At 46.1% G+C, this 26,743-nt stretch overlaps 1 protein-coding gene across 7 annotated transcripts in view; it reads left to right on the top strand.

Moving 5' to 3' along the window:
• The window catches only part of ZNF653 (zinc finger protein 653), a 480,092-nt gene that overhangs the window by 70,658 nt on the left and 382,691 nt on the right, over positions 1-26,743 (top strand). For 6 of the 7 annotated variants that reach the window (XR_014960481.1, XM_085600570.1, XM_085600569.1 and 3 more), the window contains exon 8: positions 8,743-8,842. Coding sequence is in view for 6 of the 7 variants with exons in the window: in XM_085600570.1 (XP_085456696.1) it covers positions 8,743-8,842 (100 nt within the window). In the remaining variant the exon portion in view is untranslated. The remainder of the gene's footprint in view (positions 1-8,742; positions 8,843-26,743) is intronic. The other variant, XM_085600572.1, reaches the window with a different exon arrangement.

The following is a 26,743-nucleotide window of genomic DNA, read 5'->3' as shown; positions in this document are numbered from 1 at the left end:
CGTCCCATACAAGAGGGCTTAGAACGACAATGGAACCAGGCTCAAGGTCAGCTAACAGATCTGGTGTTTGTAGACGGTCGCACTCACCGCTCTCTGCAGTGGTGGAACACCAAAAACCTTTCCAAACGGCGACCGTTCCTAGAGCCAGTTCCTCAGATTGTCATGACAAAGGACGCATCGCTTTCCGCCTGGGGAGCTCACCTATTACATCACACCATGCAAGGCAAGTGGACACCTCAACAAAAGTTATTCCACATCAATTACCTGGAATTACTGACCATATTCCTAGCATTAAAAGCATTCCAAAAGCAAATATCGGGCAAGGCTGTCATAGTCAGCACGGGCAACATGACAGCCATGTACTACATCCAAAAACAAGGCGGGACACACTCTCTGCAGCTCTCCCAGCTAGCACAAAACATATGGAGGTGGGCTATACCTCAGACTATATTTCTCTTAGCCCAACACGTCCCAGGAGTCCAAAACACCATAGCAGATCTGTTAAGTCGTCAAACACAACAGATTCACGAGTGGGAGCTCCATCCACAAGTTCTCCAACCATACTTTCAGATATGGGGGGAACCACAGATAGACCTTTTCGCCACCCACGAAAACGCCAAATGCCCAAGCTTTGCCGCCAGATACCCACACCCATTATCCAAAGGCAATGCGATATGGATGAACTGGTCAGGCAGATTTGCGTACGCTTTTCCGCCTCTCCCACTCATACCACTGGTGGTGCGCAAACTACAGCAACACTCACTGACTCTAATTCTAGTTGCTCCAACTTGGGCCAGACAACCGTGGTACACCACATTTTTGGAACTGTCAATAGTCCTGCACCAAAGATTACACCTCTCACCACGCCTCTTAACCCAGAACTGTGGAGAGATCAGACACCCAGACCCAGCTAAGCTGAACCTTGCGATCTGGCTCCTGAAATCCTAGAATTCGGTTACCTTAACCTTCCTCCTGACTGTATGAACGTCATTAAGGAGGCTAGACGCCCTACCACTAGAGCCTGCTATGCAGCCAAGTGGAAACGATTTGTGATATATTGCCATAACAATACCATCAATCCTCTAGATGTGTCTATCCAACACATCTTAACCTACCTTCTATACCTACAAAGGTGCAACTTAGCCTACATGTCTATTCAGCTGCACCCTGCTGCTATACCAGCATACCTACAAAATAGACAACATTTATCGCTATTTAGAGTGCCCGCCATCAAAGCCTTTATGGAAGACCTCAAAAGGATAATTCCTCCCAGAGTTCCACCCTCACCTGTGTGGAATTTAAATATCGTGCTCACACGACTAATGGGGCCTCCATTTGAACCTCTACATAAATGTGAGCTACAATTCTTAACATGGAAAGTTGCTTTCCCAGTAGCCATAACTTCTCTAAGAAGAGTTAGTGAACTACAAGCCCTAACTATTCAAGAACCATTCTTACCAATGCATCATAATAAGGTGGTTCTCCGCACTAATCCTAAATTCCTCCCTAAAGTCATTTCCCCCTTCCACCTTAATCAATCTGTGGAGTTGCCCGTTTTCTTCTCGCAACCACACACAGTCGCAGAAAGAGCTCTCCATACATTAGATGTTAAAAGAGCATTACTTTATTACATTGAAAGAACGCAACCTTTTCGGAAAAACCAAACAACTTTTTGTTTCGTTCTCATCACCACACAAAGGCAATCCCATATCTAAGTCCGGGATAGCCAGATGGATTGTTAAATGCATTCAAATTTGCTACCACAAAGAAAAACGCACTTTAACTGTTCCTCCTAGAGCCCACTCTACAAGAAAAATAGGGTCTTCTATGGCATTCTTAGGCAACATTCCATTAGTTGATATCTGCAAAGCAGCTACATGGTCTACACCACATACGTTCACTAAACACTACTGTGTAGATGTGCAAACGAAACAACAAGCCAGTGTGGGCCAAGCTGTACTCAAAACCTTATTTCAGACTTCTGCAACAGATAATGGGAACCGCCGCTAGACGTGGGACTGCCATACAATCTATGCAAAAGTGTGTAATCTGCAGCTCATATGCCTCGAACGGAATATGCTACTTACCAGTATGCATCTGTTCTTGGCATGTAGAGCTGCAGATCTACACACGCCCACCCGCCTCCCCGGCTTCCTTTATCTGTTCCAGTATTATCTTATTTAGATACACTATACAAGGGCATCTTCCTGTTTCTTACAAAGCTCCATCATTTCCCTGCTGGCGAAAAACAATCTGAGGATGGAGCCGATGCCAATGCGCACTATGATCCTGAGGAGGAGTCACATACCTCGTGACTTCCAAAGACTTTCCAGAACAAAAACCAGTGCAAACATCCGGACCCAACAACAGATGGCGATCTATGCAAAAGTGTGTAGATCTGCAGCTCTACATGCCAAGAACAGATGCATACTGGTAAGTAGCATATTCCGTCTCAAGTATTGGTATCTTTCCCATGACACTCTTTCTACTTCCCCTTTGAAGCCCTGATTATGTTCTTTCTTACTTGTGCTATGAATGTCTGAGGTAAAGTGGTCTTCAGAAGAAGTAGAGCTCTAAGCCAATCCAGCTCATTGACTTCTGGATAAGCCCCAAACCCTGATGTGGATATGTTAACAAGATGTCTTTTTCCTGAGATATTCATTCAAGGCTGCCTCATTGATCACCACTTTATGCACTGTGCTTGGTTCCAGATTGCACTTCTCTCTTTTAGACAAATTGACTATTGATTGCTCTTCCAATAAGGATTCTGTCCTTTGAATTACGTCTATTCACAAAAGCAAATTGATCTATTCTAAGCGATAATCAACCCCACAGATTATTTAGATGAACCCCTTCACAGGCACTGCAGACTGAAGACAGGAAGTTTTAGTAATGAAGCATTACCACAGGATGACTGTATAAAAGGCACTCTTGAGCTGGTGGAGGCAGTTCCTTTTTTATGCCTCCTCAGAAACGGGATCAGCAACCTCGAATATTGTTATCTTTTTTCCAACATTGAAAATTTTTCTATTGCTTAAAATGTTTAACATCTTTTTGACCAAAAGAGGGCTGTCATGTTCCACATTACGGAAATAGTACTCTGATTCAAATGTATGTATTGTCATCAGAGGGTATCCTTCCATTTATGATGCCATAAAATATCAGGTCACCAAGGCATTGGACACACTACTAATTCAGAAGTTGTTTAGTAGAGCCTTCAGGAGGTAAAAGTCAGGCCCGGTGAACCATCCTTTGCTTTTTTCAAATCCTTTTCCTAAAAGCTTAGTGACACATGACTGTACTGCCACGTACAAGGGTGGTTACCTTTCCTTCCATGCCGAAAGACAGGAAATCTAATAGGCTCTATAATTTGTGTTTGCTTCTAGCAGTACTGCCCTAAACTGCACAAATCCTTGTGATAGACCATCATACCATGGGGAGATGGTCGTGCCGGCAGTGTCGTGTCTGCATGAGCAAATGCTTAAACACTTTTCCTAGCTATGTCAGGACACTATGCACACAACCAGGTTTGGGAAGGGTTGACTCCAGGTCTCATTCAATGACATCATTGGTGCGCCTCAAAAGACATTCCTGGATGAGGATCACAGGCTTTTCTGTACCGGTCCAGGCGGAACTGCTAGATATGCAGTTTGACTGTCATTGATTTTTCAGTGACAAAGCAGGGGCTGGTAAAGAAAGGTAGGGAGCAGCCCAATTTCTTGGTTTAACTTTCCTATCCATGAGTTTTCCCTTGCCAGTTTAGGAAATGCTATTGCTACAGCTACTAGTTTGGAGCCATGCAAATGCAGACAAGGTTGCAGCAGCAACTGCTGTTTACATACCATCAATCTAAGGGTAGAGGCTAAGACAAAGGGCCGCAGAGGCATGTTTTTTTTTTTTTTTTTTTAAACCTTTATTTACACATCGAATATTGACAGTCATGGGCCTACAACCGCCCGGGCCGGCCGCTAATGTAGAGAAAACAACAATACAGCAGTTTAGAAGAGCCGAAGCGAACCGCACACCTAACGGCTGCAGCCGCCCACAACTGAACATAGTATTTCAGAAAGGTTTCTTATTAACTTTTTACAAATAAAACAACAAAAAGAAACTTGCACCAGGCAAAAGAACTCCATTGACAGGGACTTGCTCTCTCATGGGCGGGGGACAACAGCGACAACGAAGCCAATTACACATTTATTTGCGTGAAAAAGGGCACGGGGGGCAGGAAGAGGCTCGGTCATCCCTCCCGCAAAGCGACCAGGAACATCAAAGTCAAGGGGACATCGTTACGCCTGGTGCGACCACCAAGGGGGGGGGCGCAGATATCCCCCCGATAGGAATTCCAGGGACCCCACATCTTACTCCATGCCCTAGGCTTGCCTCTGGCCACATAAACCGTCTTCTCTCGGAACATGCACCAATCCATGTTTTCTTTCCATTTCGCAACTGTGGAGGGCCGGCCGGACCCCCAGAGCTGCGCAATGTCCCTTTTAGCGATCCTGTTGCCCAAAGTCACCCAACGTTCTTGTGCCACATCGCAGTCAGTCGGTTCCCACACATTCAACACACATCGCCGAGCCTCAGGGAGCAGCGCCACACCCGTAACCTCCTCCATCACTGCATGTACACCAGTCCAGAAACGTATCACCTTCGGGCACTCCCACAGAATATGAAGAAAAGTACCAAGCAAGCCACAACCGCGCCGACATAAACCATCACTTGTGTAACCCATGTGAAGCAAGCGGGGACCGGTGACATAGACCCTATGTAGTATCTTCAACTGCACAAATCGAAGGCGAGCCGGTATAGCAACCTCCCTCGGTGAGGCTACGGCCGCGACCCAGTCCTCGTCATCCAACTCTAGGCCATCAGCGACCCAGACCTCTCGCAAATGTGTGAGAAGGGCCGCTCGAGTATTAATCAGTTTTTTGTAGATCAGGGAAATAGTACTGTCTGGCAGGTAACCATCAAGCAGACGATCTTCCAACGGGGATGCCTCGGGGATAACTGCAGGATTCGGGAAAGATGAGAGTAACGCATGGCGCATCTGCGCATAACGAAAGAACTCCCTATCGCTCAGCTTATATTCCGTCTGAAGAGCTTCAAACGATTTAAAAGCGCCCTTCGTCCAAAGACCCCCACACGACTAATTCCGATCAAGTCCCACTTCTCAAAGCCTTTCGAACGCCATAAACCTCCCAACGCGTCCGACGCATACAGTGGAGTCGCACGAGACAGACGGCCCGTCCATCCCGTAGCAGCGGTGGCACAACGCCAGGCGCGCACCGCATTTTTCGTAGGACCGGTCAGTTTAGTACTTCCCTTCGTAGAATAAAGCGCCCTATTGAAATCTCTGCCCGGCAACAGTAGCTTATCCATCTCGTACGCGGGGCGCACAGGCATGTTTGATTCATTTTTCATACACCATGAGACACCAGTAGGGCCAGGGTTGCGTTGCAGTGGCAAAGGATAACCTTGGACAAGAGTGCTCAGGTTGTTCTCTGCCATCCATAACAAACTTCCACCTGTCTTTTCAATCTCTCCAGCCCCCCAACCCCAGCAAACGTCTTAATTAAAGAGGTCTCCTCCCTTCTAGCTAGTGCACAATATAATTTGTTCCGCCCTCTTAGGGGGATTGGAAGTGATACTCAGTGTAATTCCTAAGCTCCGAGCATGGCAGAAGTCTGTGGCCCATTTAAGACTTGATTCCTCAAGGGAAAGAAATGAACAATAATTACCTGACAACACATCCTCTCTGCCATTCAGTTTCAGGACTCGGTTGTCTAGCTGGATTTGCAGAATGCTTACTTTTGTAAACCAGTACATCCACACGCAGACCTTTTCTCTGCTTTATTGTAAGGGACCCGAATCTCCTTTTTGAAGTGCTGGCATTTAACTTGTCCATAGTAGCTGGGAGCTCACAAATGTGTTTGCACTTGTGGTGGACACCCTTAACAAGCAGGGCATTCATGTTTATCCTTACCTAAATGACAGGCAAATTCTCTGCACATCGGAGCCCTTTGCTGACAGCCACACGTTTAGATGATCTTTTGGTCAAGAAAGAAGAATCCATTTAGGTCCCAACACAACACCTTTGGTAAACCGGATGGCTCTAAATACTTGTCAGTTGCGGGAGTACCCCTGACCTCAGTCCACCCTAGTGACAGGTGCCTCCTAGTATGGCTAGATGTTGTACCTGAACCCCTTTTCTCTCAGTATCTAGTTTTACAAGGTACACTAGATTTATTTCAGTCTGCTGGATTTGGATACTATAAAGCCTATTGGCCTAAACCACAAAGGGCATAACTAGGCGTTTGTTTGAAATTCCAATAAAATATCAAGTACAAGATAATGTCTCAAAAACTGCGGTTTAGGACATCACATGTCCAGTTATCGTCAATCAAGATTTCCCAGTGTATCTATAAGATCCAGTCAGAAGATATTAATAGTGCATGATAAGCAAATACATAATGGTGACTCGCGTGCCTTAACTGTGCAGTTGGGTATTTCCAAAATTGTGAAATACATAACCAATCCGCAGTATGTCATCCATAAATAGCATCTGTTTGCTGAGCTAGCATGCTATGGAAAATCACGAGTGCTGTCTATTGAGCAAAGCTTAAATAGTTCACATAATGTAATGTATTTCATTTTTCAGTCCTCACTTCCATTGGGTATCTCAGAACTGAGTAAAACAAAAACAATTTCCCACTGTCTGTGCAAGTGTTCCTATCTCATATATAGGGGAAGAAGTTACAAGTCTTGATGGGCTAAACGTGGCCATGCATTACTTGAATAAGATGGGAGGCGTAGGCTCCCTACCCCTGTAGGCCACCAAACTCTGGTATTGGTCTGAGGATAGAGGAATTAGTATGCCAGCAGCTGATCTGGCAAAGAAAAATAACCGTAAAGTGGATATTCTGAGGAAATTGGTCTCTACCAGCCACAAGTGGAAGCTAATTCCAGACAATCTGGGCAGACCTTTGTGACTTCAGGTTCTCCAACTCTCACCCCTGTGTACACCTTTTTGCCACTGCAGCTAACAAATAGTGCTAGCCCTGTACAGGTCTCCACTGCCCTGTGGCTGAGTGTGTAGTATAGAAATGTCATATATATACATTTCTTCTGACCTACTCTCTAGAGGACGTTGTAGTTAAGATTTTTGGTTATATCCTCTTTATCCGTGTCCTCTTAATGGGCTTAGAAAATCTGGATGGGACTTATGTCACCAGGGGTCAAACAATATTTGTTCAGCTACACATCTCTTTCTGTGGAGTTGTGCAAAGAGTGAACAGTATCACACAACAGCTAGCACTGGGAACACCTCATTGCTGAGAAGGTTCCTGATCCATTGCGGTTGATTGGAAGGGCTTCATCTATGTAATATGTGAAAGTTCCGGTTCTTTATGCTCCAATGCTGCATAAGAAAAAAGTTACTAGCTTGTAACATTGGGTCTACAGCTATTTGATCTGCCATAGTTTGCCAACCCTTGCAACTTCCTCACCTGATCAGTCCTTCATTTTATACTGTCGGGGGTGTTTAGACAGTTTTTCTAGTCAGTTGGACAGTAACAAGTTTGACCAAACAGCACAGATTTAAGAGCCCGTTTTCACAGTGTTGAAAGTTCTCATGGGTCCTCGCGGAAATCAGTTGGAAAAGGATGCACACAGAAGGAGGGAGTACACAAAAGCCTATGAATGTACCAGAAATAGTTATCCTTGCAAACACCAGTATTGCAGTTGATTCTTTTTTTATAGATTTCTCTGAAAGCATTAATCTGTTGCTGTCACAGTTTGCACGTTAGCCTTACTAAGTAAGCTTTGCATCTAAAAAATTGTTCTCTGAGAAGGGACGTAAATAACTAATGGTTTTGAGAGCCCCATGGGCAGTGTGTTGTGCCACATGTTTGTGGTAACACAGGAGCTCTACATCTCTTGCATCTTCTCTTCCATCTTTCCTTTTTGAAGACACAATTTACGTTAAATGTACAGTATCTGGCAGCTCTTTTTATCCTCATAAGAAATTGGAAAGGTTGTTGTTTCTGCAAATATAAAGGTAGTGAAGGCGTATACTTAGTCTCAAATGGGGAGCACCCACAGCTGACCATTACATTTGTTAAATAAATGAATACTATTGAAAAACTGTAGGAGAATTACACAAAAGAATTGTATAGCCATTACACTTATAGATAATGCACACACTTAACTCTCGTACACATTGTCTTGGGCAATTTCCCTCAAAATTAACTGTGAATTATAGTTGTATTTATTGTAATGCATCTGGGCCAGTTTCATAATGATTACATCTATTATGCATTTCTATTACATTTAGTGACCTATTTGTTTTAAAGCAATTTTGGGATGTGATTCAAAAAAGGTTTTATCCTCTGTAACTTGTTCTATAGCTTCTTTCTAATGCTTTTAAATGAGAATACAAATAAAATATTAATGCAGAAGTGGTCAGGACTACTCAGAACATTGTTCAACAGAATCCTGAATTTGTCAGTCTTTTCACTGCACTTACGTTACTGACAAGCAAACTGATATTAGGTCTGGGGAACCTTGAAGGAATGTCCTGCATATGCTTTGATTAAGTGGTGTTGTAAAAAAAAAGGTTAATACCTACAGGTCATTGGTACTAGACGTGTCTTCAGCTAATTGTCCCCGCTTAATCGATATGGTGATTAATGACCTGTACAAAAAAGTGTATCTATCATTTTCTCTTTTTCCCCTAAACAGGTGTTCGAGAGTTCATTTGTGAAACCTGCGGGAAGTCATTCAAAAGAAAGAATCACCTAGATGTTCATCGGAGAACTCACACTGGTGAGACACCGCTGCAGTATGTACACATTCCTTTTTCCCTTTATTTTAACAGTTTTTATAGCACCCAGTTCTCAGATTTAGCGCGCTTTACATGGAATAACAGTAAATACAGAAAACAGGTCACGTTCAACTATGATAACAAAATGGAAAGCATGTGTAATACTGTGTAATCGAGTAGTTCTTTATTTATGATTAGTCAATTTGTACTTTAGTCCAATGCAACAGTCTAGAGTTTAAATGAGGTATATGCGAGACCAGTGAGTTTTTTGAGATTTTCTGAAAGAGAGAAGGTCTGTCATAGTTCTTAGAGTTTTGACAAGAGTGTTCCACTGCATGGAGGACCATGAATGAGAAAGAGGTTTTCATGGGTAAGCTTGTTACTCCAGTATTGGAACTTTAATAGAAACAAATGCTTGAATCATTCCCCGTCGTCAAGATGGGAGTCCCTCAGTACCTTATAATAGCAATGCACTGTTAAACATAGACTAGGAAGGCCCTATGCCCTTCAGTTTTGTAACATAAACTAGTCTTTTTTTTTTTTTTTAAGAGACCAAACTTAGGTTTAAATCAATCAGTATGACCTGCCCTCTAGAACACTCCTGTGAGAACCTCCGGTCCCTCAGATTTTGTACCACACATTTTGCACATCATACTAGGAGTTCTATTCTACTCCAAGGAATTCCAAACCTTATCTTTCATAACAGTTGGTCTGTATTTCTTTTCTTTTTTTTTTTTTTTAAAAACCTTTATTCTGTAAAATCAGTGACACAGCTATTCAGCCGACAACCCGGAGGTACGGCAGCTTTAAAAAACACAACACATGCTAGCGTCAACATTCCAATGACAGAAGAATCGAAGGTTCTGTTTTAAATAAACACAAATCCAAACCTAAACACAAGCAAGGCGATGAGTACCGTAAGCACCAGAAGGGGTTCTCATCCGGGGAGGCGAGCCCCATTTCGTCTAACAGGCACAGGTCTGTAGTAAGGGAAGGGAGGGGAAGTCAGAGACTCAAGAAAACATACACATATCAGCAAGAAGTTCAAAGCCGGAAAGAAAGCTAAGGGGAAAGCTGCTCCTCGGGCGGATCCGAGTCCGGGGGCAGGCATATGCCCCCTCTGTACTGGTTCCAGCGCCCCCATACAGAATGCCATTTCCGAGGGCGCCCTCGAGCACAATACACTGTCTTCTCCCTAAACATGCTCCAATCCATGTTTTCCATCCATGCTGTCAATGTAGGAGGCCCAGTAGAGCCCCACAGGCGAGCAATGTCGCGCTTGGCAATCATGTTACCCAGGGTCACCCACTGAGTCTGTGCCGCGTCGTGGTCAGTAGGACCCCAAACATTCAGAAGACAACACCGCGCCTCAGGCTGCATGACGATGCCCGTCACCTCCCCCATCACCTCGTGGATGCGCCTCCAAAACTCCATAATCGCACCGCATTCCCAAATAATATGTAGGAAGGTGCCCACCATACCACAGCCTCTCTTACATAAGCCCTCCTCAGAGAAACCCATATGGACCAGCCTGGGTCCCGTCACGTAGACCCTATGGAGTATTTTAAGCTGCACCAACCGCAGGCGCGCGGGGATCGCGACCTCTTTGGGAGAGGAAACTGCGTACTGCCAGTCCTCGTCATCTAGTTCAAGTCCATCCCTGGTCCATTGAGCACGTAACCCTAGAAGAAGATCTGCCCGAACATTAATAAGTTTCTTATAAATGAGCGAGATCGTACTCTCTGGCATATGGCCATCCAGGATCCGGTCCTCCAACGGGGAGGACTCGGGCACCTTCTCCCCGTCTACAAGAACTGACCGCAAGGCGTGGAACACTTGAGCGTATCGGAAGAACTCCTTGCTCCCCAGCTCATACTCCTTCTGCAGCTCCTCGAATGATTTTATCCTACCCTTAACCAAGAGGTCTCCAACCCTGGATATGCCGATCAGGTCCCATTTCTCAAACCCTTTTGTGTGCCAAAGCTTACCCAGAATATCGGAGTCAAATAGAGGGGTGGCGAGGGTAAGCTTACCCTTCCAACCCAGCGAATCCGTCGCAACCTTCCATACATGCACAGCAACCCTAGTGGGCCCCGTTAGGGTTAAGTCTGACGACTTCGAATACAGCGCTCTGGAGTAGTTACCCCCACGTAGCAACCATCGGTCCATGGCGAAACCAGGGCTCAGCGCCGGACCATATACACCATGGTTAATCGCACTCAACTGGGTGGCCCAATAATAACGTCGGATGTCCGGAAGCGCAATACCCCCGTCGTACCACGGAAGCGTCAACTTAGCAATCGCTATACGCGGACGCCCTTCCCACAATAGCGCGCGCTGGTGGCTTTCAACCTCGTGGAAGTAACTGGCCGGGACCCAGTCAAGAGTATTCTGCAGGGCATAGAGGAAACGGGGAAGAGACATCATCTTGAACAGAGCGGCACGGCCAAGGAGGGAAAGCGGCAACCGCCGCCAGCCCGCCACGTCCCGCCGCAGACGCGCCAAGGGAGGGAGCAAGTTCTTCTCGTACCGCAAGATGGGATCGATGGAAATATAGATCCCCAAATACAAGAAGCCCTGCTGGGCTATCTGGAGCGGGCAGTTGCGCGGGACAGGCGGGACATCACCACACAGGACATACAAGTAGGACTTCCCCCAATTAATGACAAGACCAGAGTTTCTACCAAAAGAAGTCAAGACGTCACAAACCACAATCAGAGATTTCTTAGGCGAGGCGAGGTATAGCAGAATGTCGTCGGCGTAAAGTGAAATACGGTCTTCGTGGTCAGGCGACCAGCGAATCCCACGTATGTCCGGGTGCCATCGTATCCACGCCGCCAGCGGCTCAAGAGCAAGAGCAAACAATAACGGCGACAGGGGACAACCCTGCCGGGTGCCTCTCCCGAGCTCAAACGATGCCGACGCCCGCCCGTTCACCACGACGCTGGCGAGAGGTCCCTCATAGAGCAACCTCACCCAGCCCACAAATCCAGGCCCAAAGCCGAACTTGGCTAGCACAGCCCACAGGTACGCCCACTCCACCGTATCAAAGGCCATCGTGGCATCGAGGGACGCCACCACAGCCGGCTCCCGCATCGTGTCCGTCCTGGCAATCACACCATGAAGGCGTCGAAGATTCAGTGCAGTGTTACGGTGCGGGATAAAGCCCGACTGATCCGGGTGGATCAAGTCGCCAGCCACTTCGTCGACAGTTATATCACCATCGAGGTCATCCCTATCAATGGCAGAAAGGCAGGGCAGAGCGATATCCCGCAACAGGTCACACGAATCCTCAGTCGGCCTATCCGAGACCGAGGTGTATACCGTGCGAAAATGGTCCGAGAAACACTGAACTATACCGTCAGGGTCAGTAACAACCTCTCCCCCATCCGTAGCCAACTCCGGCACCACTCGATTGACACGCTCTTTTTTGTCCAGCCACGCCAGCAATTTCCCGGCCTTATCGCCGACATCATACAGTCGACCCTGCTGTTCCCTATGAAGGGTCTGAGCAGCGTTCGTCACCAGATCCCTATATTCCCGTTGCTTCAGACTCAAATTATGCAGTGTGGCCGGTGTAACATCCTCTTCCAAGGCCACTTCCAAGGCCGCTATCTCGTCCTCTACTTGCGTCACCTCGGCATCTCTCCGCCGCTTGGCAGCCACTACCAGGGAAAGGGCCTCCCCTCTCAACACAGTCTTAAAAGCTTCCCACAAGGACACCGCAGATTCGACTGAACCCTGATTCTCTTGAAAATAACGGTCAACTGACTTCAGCAACGCACTGCGCAGCTTGGGGTCACGAAAATACCAGGGGTTTATGGGAGCCACCCTGCCCCCGCCACCCTGCCAATATTCAAGCGGACCCACACCGGTGAATGATCAGAAATGCCCCGGGCCAGGTGCCTAGCCTCAGATACCAAGGAGGCGTGCGCAGCCAGAGTGAGCAAGTAATCAATCCGGGAGAGACTCCCGTGGGCCCCGGAATGGAAGGTATATTGTCTTTGAGTGGGGTGCCGTAGCCTCCAACAGTCTACCAGACCAAAAGTGTCTATAAAATCGGGAAGCCACTTCTGAGCACCCCCGGTGTCCCTGGGCGGACACCTATCAAGCATTCCAGAACCAACCGCATTGAAGTCTCCTCCCACCACCAGCGTCCCTTCGGGGAGTTCCAACAAGGCCTTGCCCAGATCAGCAAACGTGGAGGCCTGCAGGGCAGGAGGGACATAAACAGAAACCAATACCAACGTTCTGCCCTCCCACCTCCCCGCCACAGCCACAAAGCGCCCCCTGTCATCAGCAATGGTGGAATCAACCTCGAATGGTAGGGAAGCTCTAACAAGTATGCCCGCACCCCTGGAGCCCGAGGAGAACCCCGAGTGAGCAATGAATTTATAGCCCTTTCTGTTGAGTGCATAACACGTATTCCCTATAAGATGGGTCTCCTGCAGGAGGACCACATCTGGCGAGGTCCGTTTCAAGAATTGCAGGACTAACCCCCGTTTAATACGGTCCCCTAAGCCATTAACATTCCAGCTGATTATGCTTAAGCCCCTATCCCCCATCCCCGAACACAAAGAGACCTCCACCCCCCCCCCCGGAGAACCATGATCGGACAATGCTGACAACAATTGCTACGCCTTGCAAGAAAAGAAACACACCCCCCAATAACAACCCCAACATCCCAAATCCCCCCCCCTCCCTGCACCCCTGCGTCAGCTTACAAAGCCCCCCCAACTTGCAGTGTGCCTGTCGCCCTATCAAAAACAAATCTACAAAAAGTACCCCAAGGGAGGAAAGAGCTCCTATCTTCCCCCCGCCGCCCTCTCATTACTACAGGAAGGTGCGAGTCACTGTCCGGGGCTGAGTCAATACGTGCCAACACCGGAGGTATCACTTCTGTCCATCACGATCGCCTTCCGCTCCGTCCACGCTGTCCCGCCGGACCGCCTCCGAGGGAGCGCATCCAACCAGTCCCCCGCCATGTCCGGTGATTCGAAGAAGAAAGTCCGGTCCTCATACACCACACGTAACCTGGCGGGGAAAAGCATGGCATACTTCAGGTCCATATCCCTGAGCCGCCGCTTCACCCCCAGGAAACTCTGCCTCTGTTTCTGCACCATCTGGGTGAAGTCAGGATAAAAACTCAGAGGCGTTCTGAAAAGGGACCGGGCCTGTCACCCTCGATGCTTGCAGGATAGCGTCTCGATCCCGAAAATTAAAGATCCGGGCTACAATCGGTCTCGGGGGGGGGGCTCCCACCTTAGGCCGTCCTCCAGGCACTCGGTGAGCCCGCTCCACCGCAAAGAACTTGCTGAGGCCCTTAGGCGCGAGATGATTCACCACCAAATCCTCGACGAGTAAATCCACAGAGACATCCTCTGAGGTTTCCGGGACCCCAATAAGGCGCACATTATTGCGCCGGGCCCGACCTTCGAAGTCCTCGAGCCGGCGGGCGGAGAGGTCACTCGCGGTTCGCAACTTACGAACCTCAGCCTGAAGTTCCGAGACATCGTCCGCTAGACCAGTGGTCTTGAGGTCCAGGGACTTGACCCGCTCGTTGGTTTTGCCCAGGTCCGCGCGAATCAAGTTGACATCGATCAGAATCATGTCCACCTTGTGCGCCAGGGTCTCAAACTGTCGCCCAATCGAAGATTGCATCCCATCTATCGCCCCTTTGATATCCTGCAGCGATAGCTCCGAGGCAGGGGGTGAATCGGCCTTCTGCGCTTCCAGCGACTGTCCTGATCCACCGGGCGACCCCTTCTGCTGGGCATAACGATCCATATTGTTGGATTGGGTATAGCTTCCCCGCCGGGTAGCCTTAGACTTCGACCTGTCCGCCTCCGATTTGGTCGACATCCCGAACAGCAGGACAATCAAGTGCCAAAGGCCGTCCCTCACGCAGCTAGAGGCAACAGGGTCAAATAGGACTACCACAGTCAATCAGGACCGCATGGAGGTCCTCCAGTCAGAGGAGGATATGCGTGAAGCGCTCCCAAGCCAGAGCAAACAAAGGGCGAGAAAGCGAAAGTGCAGCGGCATCCGTCCGTCAGTTCACACCTCCTAGGGCCGCTGTTGTTCAATTAGTGGCCGGGCATCCTGCCAACGCAAGCCCCTGGCATCCTTCGGAGGTAGGCCGCAGTCTTCCGCCACGCACAACTTCGGTCCCCGGTGGGCGATCCTCGCCCGGACAGCGTCAGTCGCCCCAGCTGTGACTCATCTGCAAGATTCCGTGCATGAAATTCAGGATTTAGGACAGGATAAGTGCCGGAGGGCGCGAGGGTAGCGGGAGCTCCGGGCTCACGCGGCCATCTTGGTCAAGCGCTAGGCTCCTCCCCTGGTCTGTATTTCTTGACTTCAATTCTGACTTCATGTCAGATAAAGAAGAGTCTTTTTTAATGGCCTGTTTTACCTGCGGTATGAAAAGGCTCCATTCGGATAATCCTCATCGGGACTGTATATATTGACATTATCCAGAGCATAAGCCCAAAGATTGTAAGTTATGTCATACCTTTTCTACAATACTCTGAAGGACCGTGAAGGGAGGCTACTGGTATTGCTCCAAAGATTTAAAACAAGGCACGATCCGGAATCTGATGATGACAGTGAGGACTCTTCATCCATCACAAGAAGGTCGCAAAAGAGGGAGGGATCATCTCATTCTCACTCTTCTCTGGAGCAGCCTAAAAAGAAAATCAAAAAAGACCACTCATAAGTCTGCAGAGGGTGTAGTCCTTCAAAATCTCCTCAGGAAGGTGAGGTTTCTTCTAGGTGAAAGGAGAAAAGGGATCCATCTGTCTCCTCGTAAAGACCTGAAAAAGCTAGGTCTGAACCGCCTACACCACCTCCTAAAGTCTCTTGCTCCTTCAAGAAACAGTCGTCTGCTCCATCTCCTGACAGATCACTTGTGAGTGTCTTTCCGTTGACAAAAATCTCGGCTACGAAGACATGCACAGCAGTGTCTACGACAGCTCCCACAAGCACCGTCTCCACACTGACTACGATTTAGTCTTCCTCAATGATGATATTCTTGTTAATGACCCTTAGACCTAGACCATCGACGCTGTATATTACTCTGACCCCATCGACAGCGAAGGCAGCGCACTCGTCAATGACAACGACGGCTCTAGCGTCTACAGAAGACACTGCTGTTTTGACACTGCCATCCTTGTCGCTGACCTCGCTGACAAATGGAAACATTCAACAAGACAAAACAACTAATTTGACTCCTGCACATACCTCTCCAAGCAAGGTGTCACCATTGCTGCCAGCCCACCTGTTGAAGGAAGAAGATTCGGATGAGGAGGGGCCCTTTGGGGTTGCACACAGCCCATCCCAGCTGCATGTTAAGTGCCAGGACGACGACTACGATGAGGGTGAATATGAAGGGCAAGGGTATTACGCCCCTCAAGACCAATACCACCAACAATACCAAGAGCAAATTATATGTCTGCCTCCTTCATTAGTTACAGACCTGCAATTCATGCTCTCAGATTACAGAAAGGGTTTCCTCCTACTTCATTTACTCCTGTACAAGCTTTGTCACCTGTAAGATCTCCATCTGGTCAGCAGTGTACCCCTCAGCATTGGCCATTGTTACTGCTTATGTCGGTAAGACATACTCCACAAACTGCTCTCCTGCAAGACCCAGCAACTTCCACCTGAAGACATTGGGGGATTCCATAGTCTGCTAGAAAGAGTAGCAAAAAGGTTTGATTTGCCCATGCTCACTATGCAGACGGACTGCTTGCTGTATGATTTCAAGGAGTCCTTTCGTAAGTGTGAGAGAGCTATGCCCATTGTGAGCTACATATGGGAGGAGGGCTTGAAAGTAATGAAGAATCCGGCCACGGTGATTGCAGTTTTACTGCACTTGGATAAAAAGTACAAGGCTACAGACGATTCTCCAGCACGTGTCACTGGTCACTCAAAGTCTGATTCACTTATCACGTAGGCAGCCCAGCGCAGGTCTGAGAATCCCTCCGCACCAATTTCAGCACCTACGGACTAGAAGGGTAGTCGCCTTGATAATATTGGTAAGAGTTTTTCATCCATGTAAGTGCTAACGGTAAGGGCAGCGAATTAGCTGCCGGGTTTTGGATGATATGATTGCTAAATGTGGTCTGATATTGCTCCATATCTAGACCAGCTCCCGGTACATCAAACCGAGGCCAAAAAAGTTCTACAGGAAGGAGAGCGCGCATCATCCGGGGAGATAGATTGTGCCATGGACATTACCACTACTGCGTTCAGACAACTTGAAAGAGCTGATGTGTTAAGGCGAAAGGGTGGGCTCAAAGTTACCTCTTTTAGGCCAGAGGTCCAAAACGAACCCTTGATCTGCCATTTCATGCTGAAGCCCTTTTTGGCAAGCATATTGACGAAGCCCTACCAAAAAAAAACAGATACTGACACAGCTAAATCATTGGGCACACTTCAATATCGGAAATTGCCCTTTCAAGCTAGGGGAAGGTTTCCAACAATATCGTTACTCATATTCATCTTCCACTCAGCAGTTTCGTCCCCACTACTCACAATGGCAGCCACCACAACCAGCCTACAATAGGCCAGCTCCATGAGGCAGAGCGGAACGCCAATGACTGCTTACAGGCTCCGGCTAGTCCCCTTTTCTCCCCTTTCAGGCTGGGAGGAAGAATATCCAATTATATTCAATGCTGGCGAGACATACCAACAGACCAATGGTCTTAAACCTTGTTCAATTTGGCCATATATTAGAATTTATCCAGCCCCCACTACCAACCCCACCTCAAGCATCCATTCTGGAAAATTTACATCTTCTCACGTTGGAGGTCAAAACCATGCTCAAGAAGGGGGGTGATAGAAAGAGTTCCTGCATCACAAGGAAAGGGATTCCATTCCCATTTCTTCTTGGTCTGCAAGAAGCTGAAGTAGTGGCGAGCAATTCTAGACATGAGAAGTCTCAACACCTATCTCATAAAACAGTCATTCTGCATGGTAACATTGCAGGGTAGTCTGATACTTCGAAACAAGGGAAATTATATGTTTACCCTCGACTTCCAGGATGCATATTTTCACATCCCCATACACCCATCGCACAGGAAATTCCTAAGATTAAAAGTATCCGGCAGCAATTACCAGTCTGGGTTCTTCCTTTTGACCTGAAGTCTGCCCCTTGAATATTCAGTGTCTGGTACCTGTGGCAGCGTTCTTGAGGAAACAAAAACACCAGGTTTTCCTGTATTTAGACGATTGGTTAGTCAAGGCACCTTCAATTCAGGTTGCACAGAGATCCACAACCACCTGCACAACCCTATTCAGCGAACTGGCCCTCACACTGAATCCGGTAAAGTCCGTTCTCTAACCATCAAGAAACACAGTTCTTGAGAGCAACACTCAATACCACTCTCAGCACAGCGTACCCCGCATCAGAGATGCAATAAAGCTTATGTCCTTAGCAAAATTGGTACAAAGAAAAAAGTATCTTTCCGTTTGCCTCAGCAAGTCCCTCCTTAGGGGTGATGTCATCATGCATCCCTTCAGTTGCAGTCTGCCGTCTATGGATGTGTTGAAGAACTCAACAGACAATTGGTACAGGCAGAGGGACCTTTCGACCTCATCCTAGTTGCTCTGTCCATGGTTAAAGCCCTATCCTGGTGGACATGACAAGCGAATCTGTCAGTCATCCTTTTGTTCCTAAGCCCAGCTTCTCCACTAACCGTCATCACCGACACTAACCGTCCTCACCGACGCCTCCCTAGATGGATGAGGAACGTACCTTCAAGACCTGAAGGTCAGCGGCAGGTAGCAGATGTTTCATTAACCTTTCCATATCAATCTGCTCGAGCTGAAGGCAGTGCACCTAGCCTTGCAGGCTTTCATTCCAATGATAAAAAAACTGCGCAGTGCACATCCGAATAGACAATACGGCCATGATGCACTACATCAACAAGCAGGGCGGTACAATATCACATCTCCTGTCCTGGCCTAATGTTTTTAACTGCCACTCAGTTTTAACAAATTGCTCCTTTTGCTCATGCAAAAAAAAAAATTTAAACAAATTTATTGTTTCCCTTTTCATGTGCACTTTGCTTACTGCTTTGATTTTCTGCAAATGATAGCTCTTTTCTGGTCTAGCACATTGCATATTGTAATGATTTTAAGTAATCTAACAATAAAGGTTGACTTGACCGCTCCTGTCCCAGGAGGCTCAAAGCATCTGGGAATGGTCCATCTGCCACAAAGTGCATCTATGAGCAGAACATGCCCTGGGAAAGCAGAACACAATAGCAGGCACTCTCATCAGCCTGAGGACCTCTTGCCACAAGTGGAAAATGGATCAGAAAATACTCTGCAACATCTCTCAGTTGGGCAAACGGATCTCAACCTTTTGCAACCCCAAGAACTGGAAATGCTGGTTCAAAGCTACACAGCAGTGGGTCGAGCATCGCCAAGACATCTTTTTCAGTGAAGGTGTGTTCTCTCCTTCTTCCCACCAGTCCCAACATCTTCTTACTTGTTTTGCTCGTTTTGCTCTTTTTCTCATGGTACTTGTAGATACGAGTAGTATATATATATATATATATATATATATATATATATTTGTGTGTGATTACGTACATCGCTGGTCAAGTGTGTGTGTGTGTTTGCATTAAAATGAGATTAATCACTGCTTTGTATTCTGTTTTAAGCATATGAATCTATGAAAGTTCCAATACTGGAGTAAGAAAATAAGTTACTTACCTTTAACTGTAGTTCTCCAGTATTGGAATCTTTTATAGATTCACATGCGGGCCACTCTCCTCCCCTGAGAAGCTCACCTTCTCTCTCCTGCTCTCTCTTTTTGGATGTATCTCCTACACTCGTGCTTTGAAAAGGAGTTTTTGCATGCTGATTGGTTTAAACCTAAGTTTGGTCTCTTTTTTAAAAATGACTAGGATATATTACAAAACAGAAGGGACTAGGGCCTTTCTAGTCTATGTGTAACATTGCATTCCTATTATAATGTACTGTGGGACTACCATCTTGATTATGGGGAATGATTCAAACATGTGAATCTATGAAAGAATCCAATACTGGAGAACTACAGTTACAGGTAAGTAACTTATTTTCTTTCAATGTCTTAAGAAGGATATAGACTGTCTTCAATTATTTCTCTGTAGAACTAACCATGCATCGTTCTGCCAGTTGTCTAATATTAAAGATTTACTGTCAATAAATTGGTGTTTGTATACTTTTTGATAAACTATTATATTGCAGTTGTCCATGTCCTCAGCATTGTGAAAATACACGCGTATCATTAAGACGCTGCAACCAAAATCTAAAAATTCTTTTGCATCCCTCTAAAATATACCTAAACGGCAACTGTGAGGTATAGCAGGTAACGCAAACTGGTTATCAAAAGAAAGATTGATTTAACACCATTGTGTGTGGACCTTCTACCCAGAGAGAAAGGTGCCCATTTTTAAAACAAGTGCTGATAAACTAAGATGTCAGGGTGAAGTTCAAGTCTGGTAGTAAAATAAAACGTTAAGCTATAGCTACCACACCTGTAAAATAGAATGACATTTTAGGTATTATTTCAGCAATAAGGAGGGGCACTCAGCAATTTGATGATGAATAAGATTCTTAATATAAACAGAAATGTACTGGCCAGGGGGTTTCCTTATTGTTATATCGGCACTGTATCAAAGTAAATGAACTTATGCAGAAGAATGATCGTTCATGGGGTACCATCTCTGCTCCTTTTAAGTAAACTAATCACTGAGCTCTTACTATAAGTTACCTAAAACATTTATCTTCTGATTCAGCAAGTGTGGATGGACTGCTACTTCGTAAAGACCACTCCTCCCCCACCAATTAGACAACTTGGTTCAGCTACTGAAAGCCAGGAGGATGTCAGTGGCTTGAATCTACTTAGAAGTTATTCCTTGGGGATTCCCACATGAAGGGATATTGAATGTGTACGTTGGGTATGAACATGTATAATTGCATTTGTCGACCAGGTCAGCTTATTTAGCTCCTCGTAGTTTTTAGGTCCCGCCTGACCCAGCGCATGCACTGGTCTGGCGAGACTTTTTGAGAGTGCTCCAAAAAGTGCTACCAGGCCAGCCTAGAGCTACAGTGCATGTGCGCGGGCGCGTGCGCCGTGCTTTTCCGCGATCACTTTCACTTTCGCGGCCGCACGGCCGCTTTGATGTTTGATCGCGATCACTTTATATTTAGTTATGCAACTGTTGCATGGCTAAACACTTATAAGGTTTCAAAGGCGAGACCTATTGGCTATGCCAATGCTTGTTTGAGTTACGTTGTGTGCGTTCCGAAACATAATTGGCGCAATTCTCTGTTTTTTGTACGTTTGAACCTCAAACATAACTTGCTTGTTAGCGCTGTGATGTGAAGTGAATATCATTAGTTTTTCTATGATTTACTTATTTTTCAACCTCCACTCTCCACGGTCTTTGCTGTGTATAGCAGCTGTTGGGCAGAGGTCCGCTGCTCACTGGAGATTGGACAAAGGACTTTCCTTCTGCAACCTTCTGTCTTTCAAACAAAGCCATACACTTCTCAGTATTTGGATTTGCTTGAGCTTTTAAAAAAAAAAAATGTTTTATATAGTGCCTGAAACTTCGGGCACAAAACACAAAATTGCAGTTGAATTCAACACTTAAAATGACCCACTAGCGAGCTCTTGTGTCTTGTACCAAAAATGCCCCCTTCTTTTTTAGGTCTCGCCTGACCCAGCGCATGCGCTGGTCTGGCGAGACTTTTAGTAAGGGCTTCAAAAAATGCAGCCATGGCTGGACTAGCGCTTGCTTTCACGCGAGCGTGCACGCGCGCAGCTGCCATCTGTCTTTCACGGGTCATTAACGTGTGGTACTGCAGCTGCTTTCACTTTTGCAGCCGCGCGCCCACTCGCTCCGCCCTCTCCGTGTCCATGTCTTTACTTTTGCTATAATCGCGGCACCCGCGCTTTATTTTTAACATTAAAAGTAAAGCGCGGGTGCCGCGATTATAGCAAAAGTAAAGAAATAGACAAAAACATCTATTTCTTTACTTTTGCCATAATTGCGGCACCCGCGCTTCACTTTTAATGGTAAAAAGTAAAGTGTGGGTGCCGCGATTATAGCAAAAGTCCCTTTTTCTTTTAACACCCCCTGTCCTACCGAACGTCCTGGCAATTTACAAATCTTTCGATGAAAATATCAGTATATAATAATTATGACACCCGTTGTATCAAGTTTGAAATATCAAAACGCAGAGTTGATTGATCTGCCCGGATTTCAACGCCCAGGACTCAATGTTACACACATGCGCATTCACCCCGTTAACTTTACGTTTTTCTGATAGAAAACAAATGACCTGTTTTTTTCACGTATTACCATTTATTTTTAATTCTGTATTTGGTGCCTTAAATGCTTTCAAATAAGTAACGATTGTTGTGCGATTTTTTTCCGGACGAGGTGCAAGCCACTTGCACACACCACTGCATTATTGTAACACGCTGACTTTGGGATAATTTACATTGAAACTAGATGCACCGGGAAAGGACCTAACGCCCTGGTGCTGGAGTGAGGAATTCACTAAATCAGGGCTCTCCTATTTGTGATGAAGGAAGCAGCTCCTGGCGCATATTGCGGGTAGGAGCTGAGGGTCTAACTTGCTACAACACTTGGGAGGCAGGTGCAGAGCCACTGAAATCCCACGGTCACTCAGTACTCACCTCCACACTATCATCAAAGGCCTCCATATGTGAACCACCATCTCATCAGATCACAACATGCCGTCAGCAGATTCGAGAAAGCATGTCCTCAGATCTCAGATCGCATCTCCACATTTTTAAATAGCATGCTGAAGGCATTTCCGCAATTCAGACAGAGCATGCCCATTGCATCTCCACAATCTGAAACAGCATATCGACAGCGTCGCACCAGTCCTGAGGATGCTCAGAGGATCTGCACAGCTGTTTGAGAGCATGTCTCTGGCATCTTCATAATTCTTAGAGAGCAAGGCCACCACATCTTCAAACTCCAGCAAAGGCATGTTCCAATTTTCACACTTCAAAGGGAGGATGGGTGCCATATCTCCGCATTCCTGAGATAACTTGTCCACGGTATCCTAAAGTTCTTAGAGAGCATGCCTCAAGTATCTCCATCGTTCTGAGGAGCAGCTCCACGACATCTCCATATTTTTCAGAAAGCATGTCTACCACCCATCACTGGCTCTAGAGTGCATGTCCTGTCATCTCCATTATTTAGCGTAAGAATGCCTATGGCACTTCCACCCTTATGGGAGATCATCTCCAAAGCTTCTTTAAAATTCAGAGAGAGCATGGCATTGGCATCACTACAGCTCTGAAAGCACGCATACATCATAACTACAGATTTAAGGCAAGATGGCGTCCGCAGGCAAGATGGCGTCCGCACGACTGGTCGTGTAGGCAGGGTGAGCTGGTCTCTGCTGAATACCACGGCTTAATGGTAGACGGCCTCGTTACCTGTCTGGATACTCGGAGAAGGCTGGCCCCGGTCTCACTCACCTTTTGGTGAATGCAGCGAAGGCTACTTTCCCGGAGTTTTTTCTGAGGCATCGGTCTCAGGGGAGAGGATGTCCACGGCCGCGCTGGCAGAGCTGAACGACTGACCGGCTGTTGTTCCTCTTCTGTATCGCGGAGAGCTCCAGAGCTCCAGAACACTGAGCACTGAGCCGAGCGGTTACACCCACACAGGTGCTGCGAATTGACGACTTGGCGCGCGGCCAGGGAGTACGGAGCAGACAGCCGGTGGAGAGCTGACGGCGTTCACCTCAGCGTTTGGTCGGGGAACAGAGAACAGACGACCGGAGGAGAGTTGTAATGGCCCCGAAACATACTCGGAAAGCCCGTTTGCAAGAACTTAAATCGGGACCCTCTATGGAGTTACAGTCTTCTAAGACAGGTGAGAAAGACCCTATAGTAAGCTCAAAATCCGGGGCTGTGGTAAAACCCAAGCAGGCTATAGCTACTTTATTTTTAGCAGCGGAACAAAAAAAACGTAAAGATATGGAATCAAACGAGCTTCAAACAGGACTGACAATGCCTCAGAGTGAAGCTCTGACTGCCGCTAATGAGATAACCGAAGGTCTAATAGAGATTAACAACCCAATAACTCCATCTCGTGCTAGACTATCTTCAGAGGGTGAAAAAATTATTGAAATGATGATCCCAGCTGGTTCGTCTGAACTTGAATCCGGGGATTTTTATTCGGTGTCAGAGAATTCGATCTCCTCTTCTGAGGAGCTGGCCATGCAGTGTGCAAAACAAATGACTTTTGAACATGAGTCTGAGTCCGATGCGGACGAAGTGAATGCTAGCGCCGAGTATGAGGAGGAGGATACTCCAGTTACAGTCAGGGATGCCTCTGAGGCATCTATGATGGAGGGTCCTATTGATATTCAAAACGCTCAGGATGTACAAGCCGGGGACATTACACTTGCTACAATTTATCAGACGATTCTGAGCCATATGGACAAAACGGCATTAGAGAGCCAAAAAATTCAAAATTCATGTCGTAAACTACAAGGCTCAATAAGAAGGCTGGTGAAAGTACAGTCAGATTTTGGAGAGCGCTTCACGGAGGCTGAAACTAGGATCTCTAATATTGAAGATGAACTGATTAAACAAAAATCGGTCACGGAGACTTTGAATAGCAATAAAGAGGATGTATTGTGGAAAATGGCCGAAATGGAAAATCGCTCTCGTCGGAATAATTTGAGATTAATGCAAATTCCGGAGGGTAATGAAGGGCAGGATCCACGGAAATTCGTTATAGATCTTTTTCAGAAGGCGTTTCCAAAACTGAATAAATGGGACTGGGAGCGTGAAATCGAAAGGGCTCATAGATTTCCGTTCAAGATTCAATCACGCCCTGGGCAGAACCCACCCAGACCTAGGCCACTTCTTGTTGCTTTCAACAGCTTTCGAGCTAGAGAAGATATCTTTCAGCAAACTCGGCCTAATACTCAAGCGATGGCTGATGGATTCACTTTTTTCTTTACACCGGACTTTTCAAAATACACAATGGACGTTCGATGGCAGCTGCGACAGTTAGTGGACTTATTTAAAAAAAAGGGCGCCCAGGCGTATGTTATGAACCCTGCCAAACTTAAAGTGATACATAAGGACAAATCAAGATTCTTTACTAATGTAAATTCAGCCAAGGAGTATTTACAAGCATTGAAGGATACTTAATTAATGTATAATCATTGTAAATTTTTGTAACTCTCTGGTAATTCTAGTTGAACTAAAATGCCTAATATTTGGATAAGTGATCAGATAAGAAACCTATAGGGTACAGGGCAGGAAGGCCTTTGTAGCTTTTTCTTTTTCTTTTGGATTGCCGTGGGGTTTAGCAGCGATGGGATCACGCTCACATCCATCCATAGGACTGTGTCCTAAAGCCCGATTTCAGGGAAGGGAGGGTTGGCTCTTGCAGAGGTTGGGGGGTGGTTTGGGGTTTGGGAGGGGCAAGGGTCATTGGGTAAGGTGTAAGGTTTGGGAAGGGTTGGGGAGCAATGGTAAAAAAAAATTCATGACAGTAACATGGGAGAGTGTTGGCGATGAAAAGGTTATGTTTGTTTCACTTGTTGATAGTCAAGGTGTAAAACTGTTCAATTACTGGCTCAGCAGTGTCAATGACTATCCTCAGATTTCGGGGAAAAATAAAAAAAAAAAGTCTGTATGAAACGTAGTATTAAGATCTGCTCATTTAATGTCTCAGGGCTTAACTGTAGCAATAAAAGACGCAGAATAGCTGCAGAAATACGATATATTCGTCCCGATATTGTATGTCTACAAGAGACACATTTATCTTGGGACAGAAGGACATTGGTAACAGATTTGGGCTATACGCTGATGGTAGCTTCTCAACAAACTAATAATACTAGAGGGGTCATGATTCTTTCTAGAACTGGATATTGCACGGTGAGTCGTAAATTAGCGGATAAATGGGGTAGGTGGGCTTTATCAGAAATTATAGTATCTGGAATGGCTTTTACCATTTGTACAATTTACGGCTCCAATTTAGATGAGGCTGAAGTTTTGCAACAATTAAATATTGAACTTGCCGATTGGAAAACTCCGTTAATTTTATGTGGAGATCTCAATATTAATCTGAACACCTGCGAGCTAATGGCTGGTCTAGAACACTATAATGGACGCAAACCACGAGTATTTAAGGCCCTATTTGATTTAGTAATTGATCATGGGTTGATTGATATATGGAGTAAATGGCATTCTACTCTCCCGGGATACACTTTCTACTCTGCACCTCATAAGAAATTTGTTCGGTTAGATTACTTTTTTACGTCCTCAACTATACAACATCAAACTAAGATACAAACCTTCCCCAGAGTCACCTCGGATCATTCCCCCATATTACTTGAATGCTCTATCTTAGGGGACTATAGAGATATAAGGAGCTTCTCATTTGATAGGAAGCTGTGCTTAGACGAACAATATAGAATTCATATGAGGGGATGGATGACAGAATTTTTTAAAATTAATTTAGGTACCGCCCACATTTCAATACTTTGGGACACTTTCAAGGCTTGTTTTAGAGGAGAAGCTATAAGTTTTGGTTTATATAACCAAAATAAATTACGGTCTCAAATGGGGGAGCTTTATGAATCATTAAAGACTGCAGAAGTAGAGCTTGCTAAAGCAATAAAAAGACCGGACAACGCATCACAGATCACTATAGCCGAAGCAAAAATTGCACAATGTAAGGCGATGATAACTGGGGTTTGGGCGGAAGAGATTGCTCGGAAATACTTAATAAATAAAAGACATATTCATGAATATGGTGAATCTATAGGTCGCTCATTAGCGTTAAGATTAAAAATGAAAACAACTTCTCGACTGATCCCCAAACTACAAGATCAATTCGGGATGGAACAAGA

This window comes from Triturus cristatus, chromosome 4_2 (assembly GCF_964204655.1).
Source record: "Triturus cristatus chromosome 4_2, aTriCri1.1, whole genome shotgun sequence".
Classification (NCBI taxonomy): domain Eukaryota; kingdom Metazoa; phylum Chordata; class Amphibia; order Caudata; family Salamandridae; genus Triturus; species Triturus cristatus.
The sequence above is the reverse complement of the archived record's forward strand: the minus strand, read 5'-3'. Positions and strand labels throughout refer to the sequence as shown.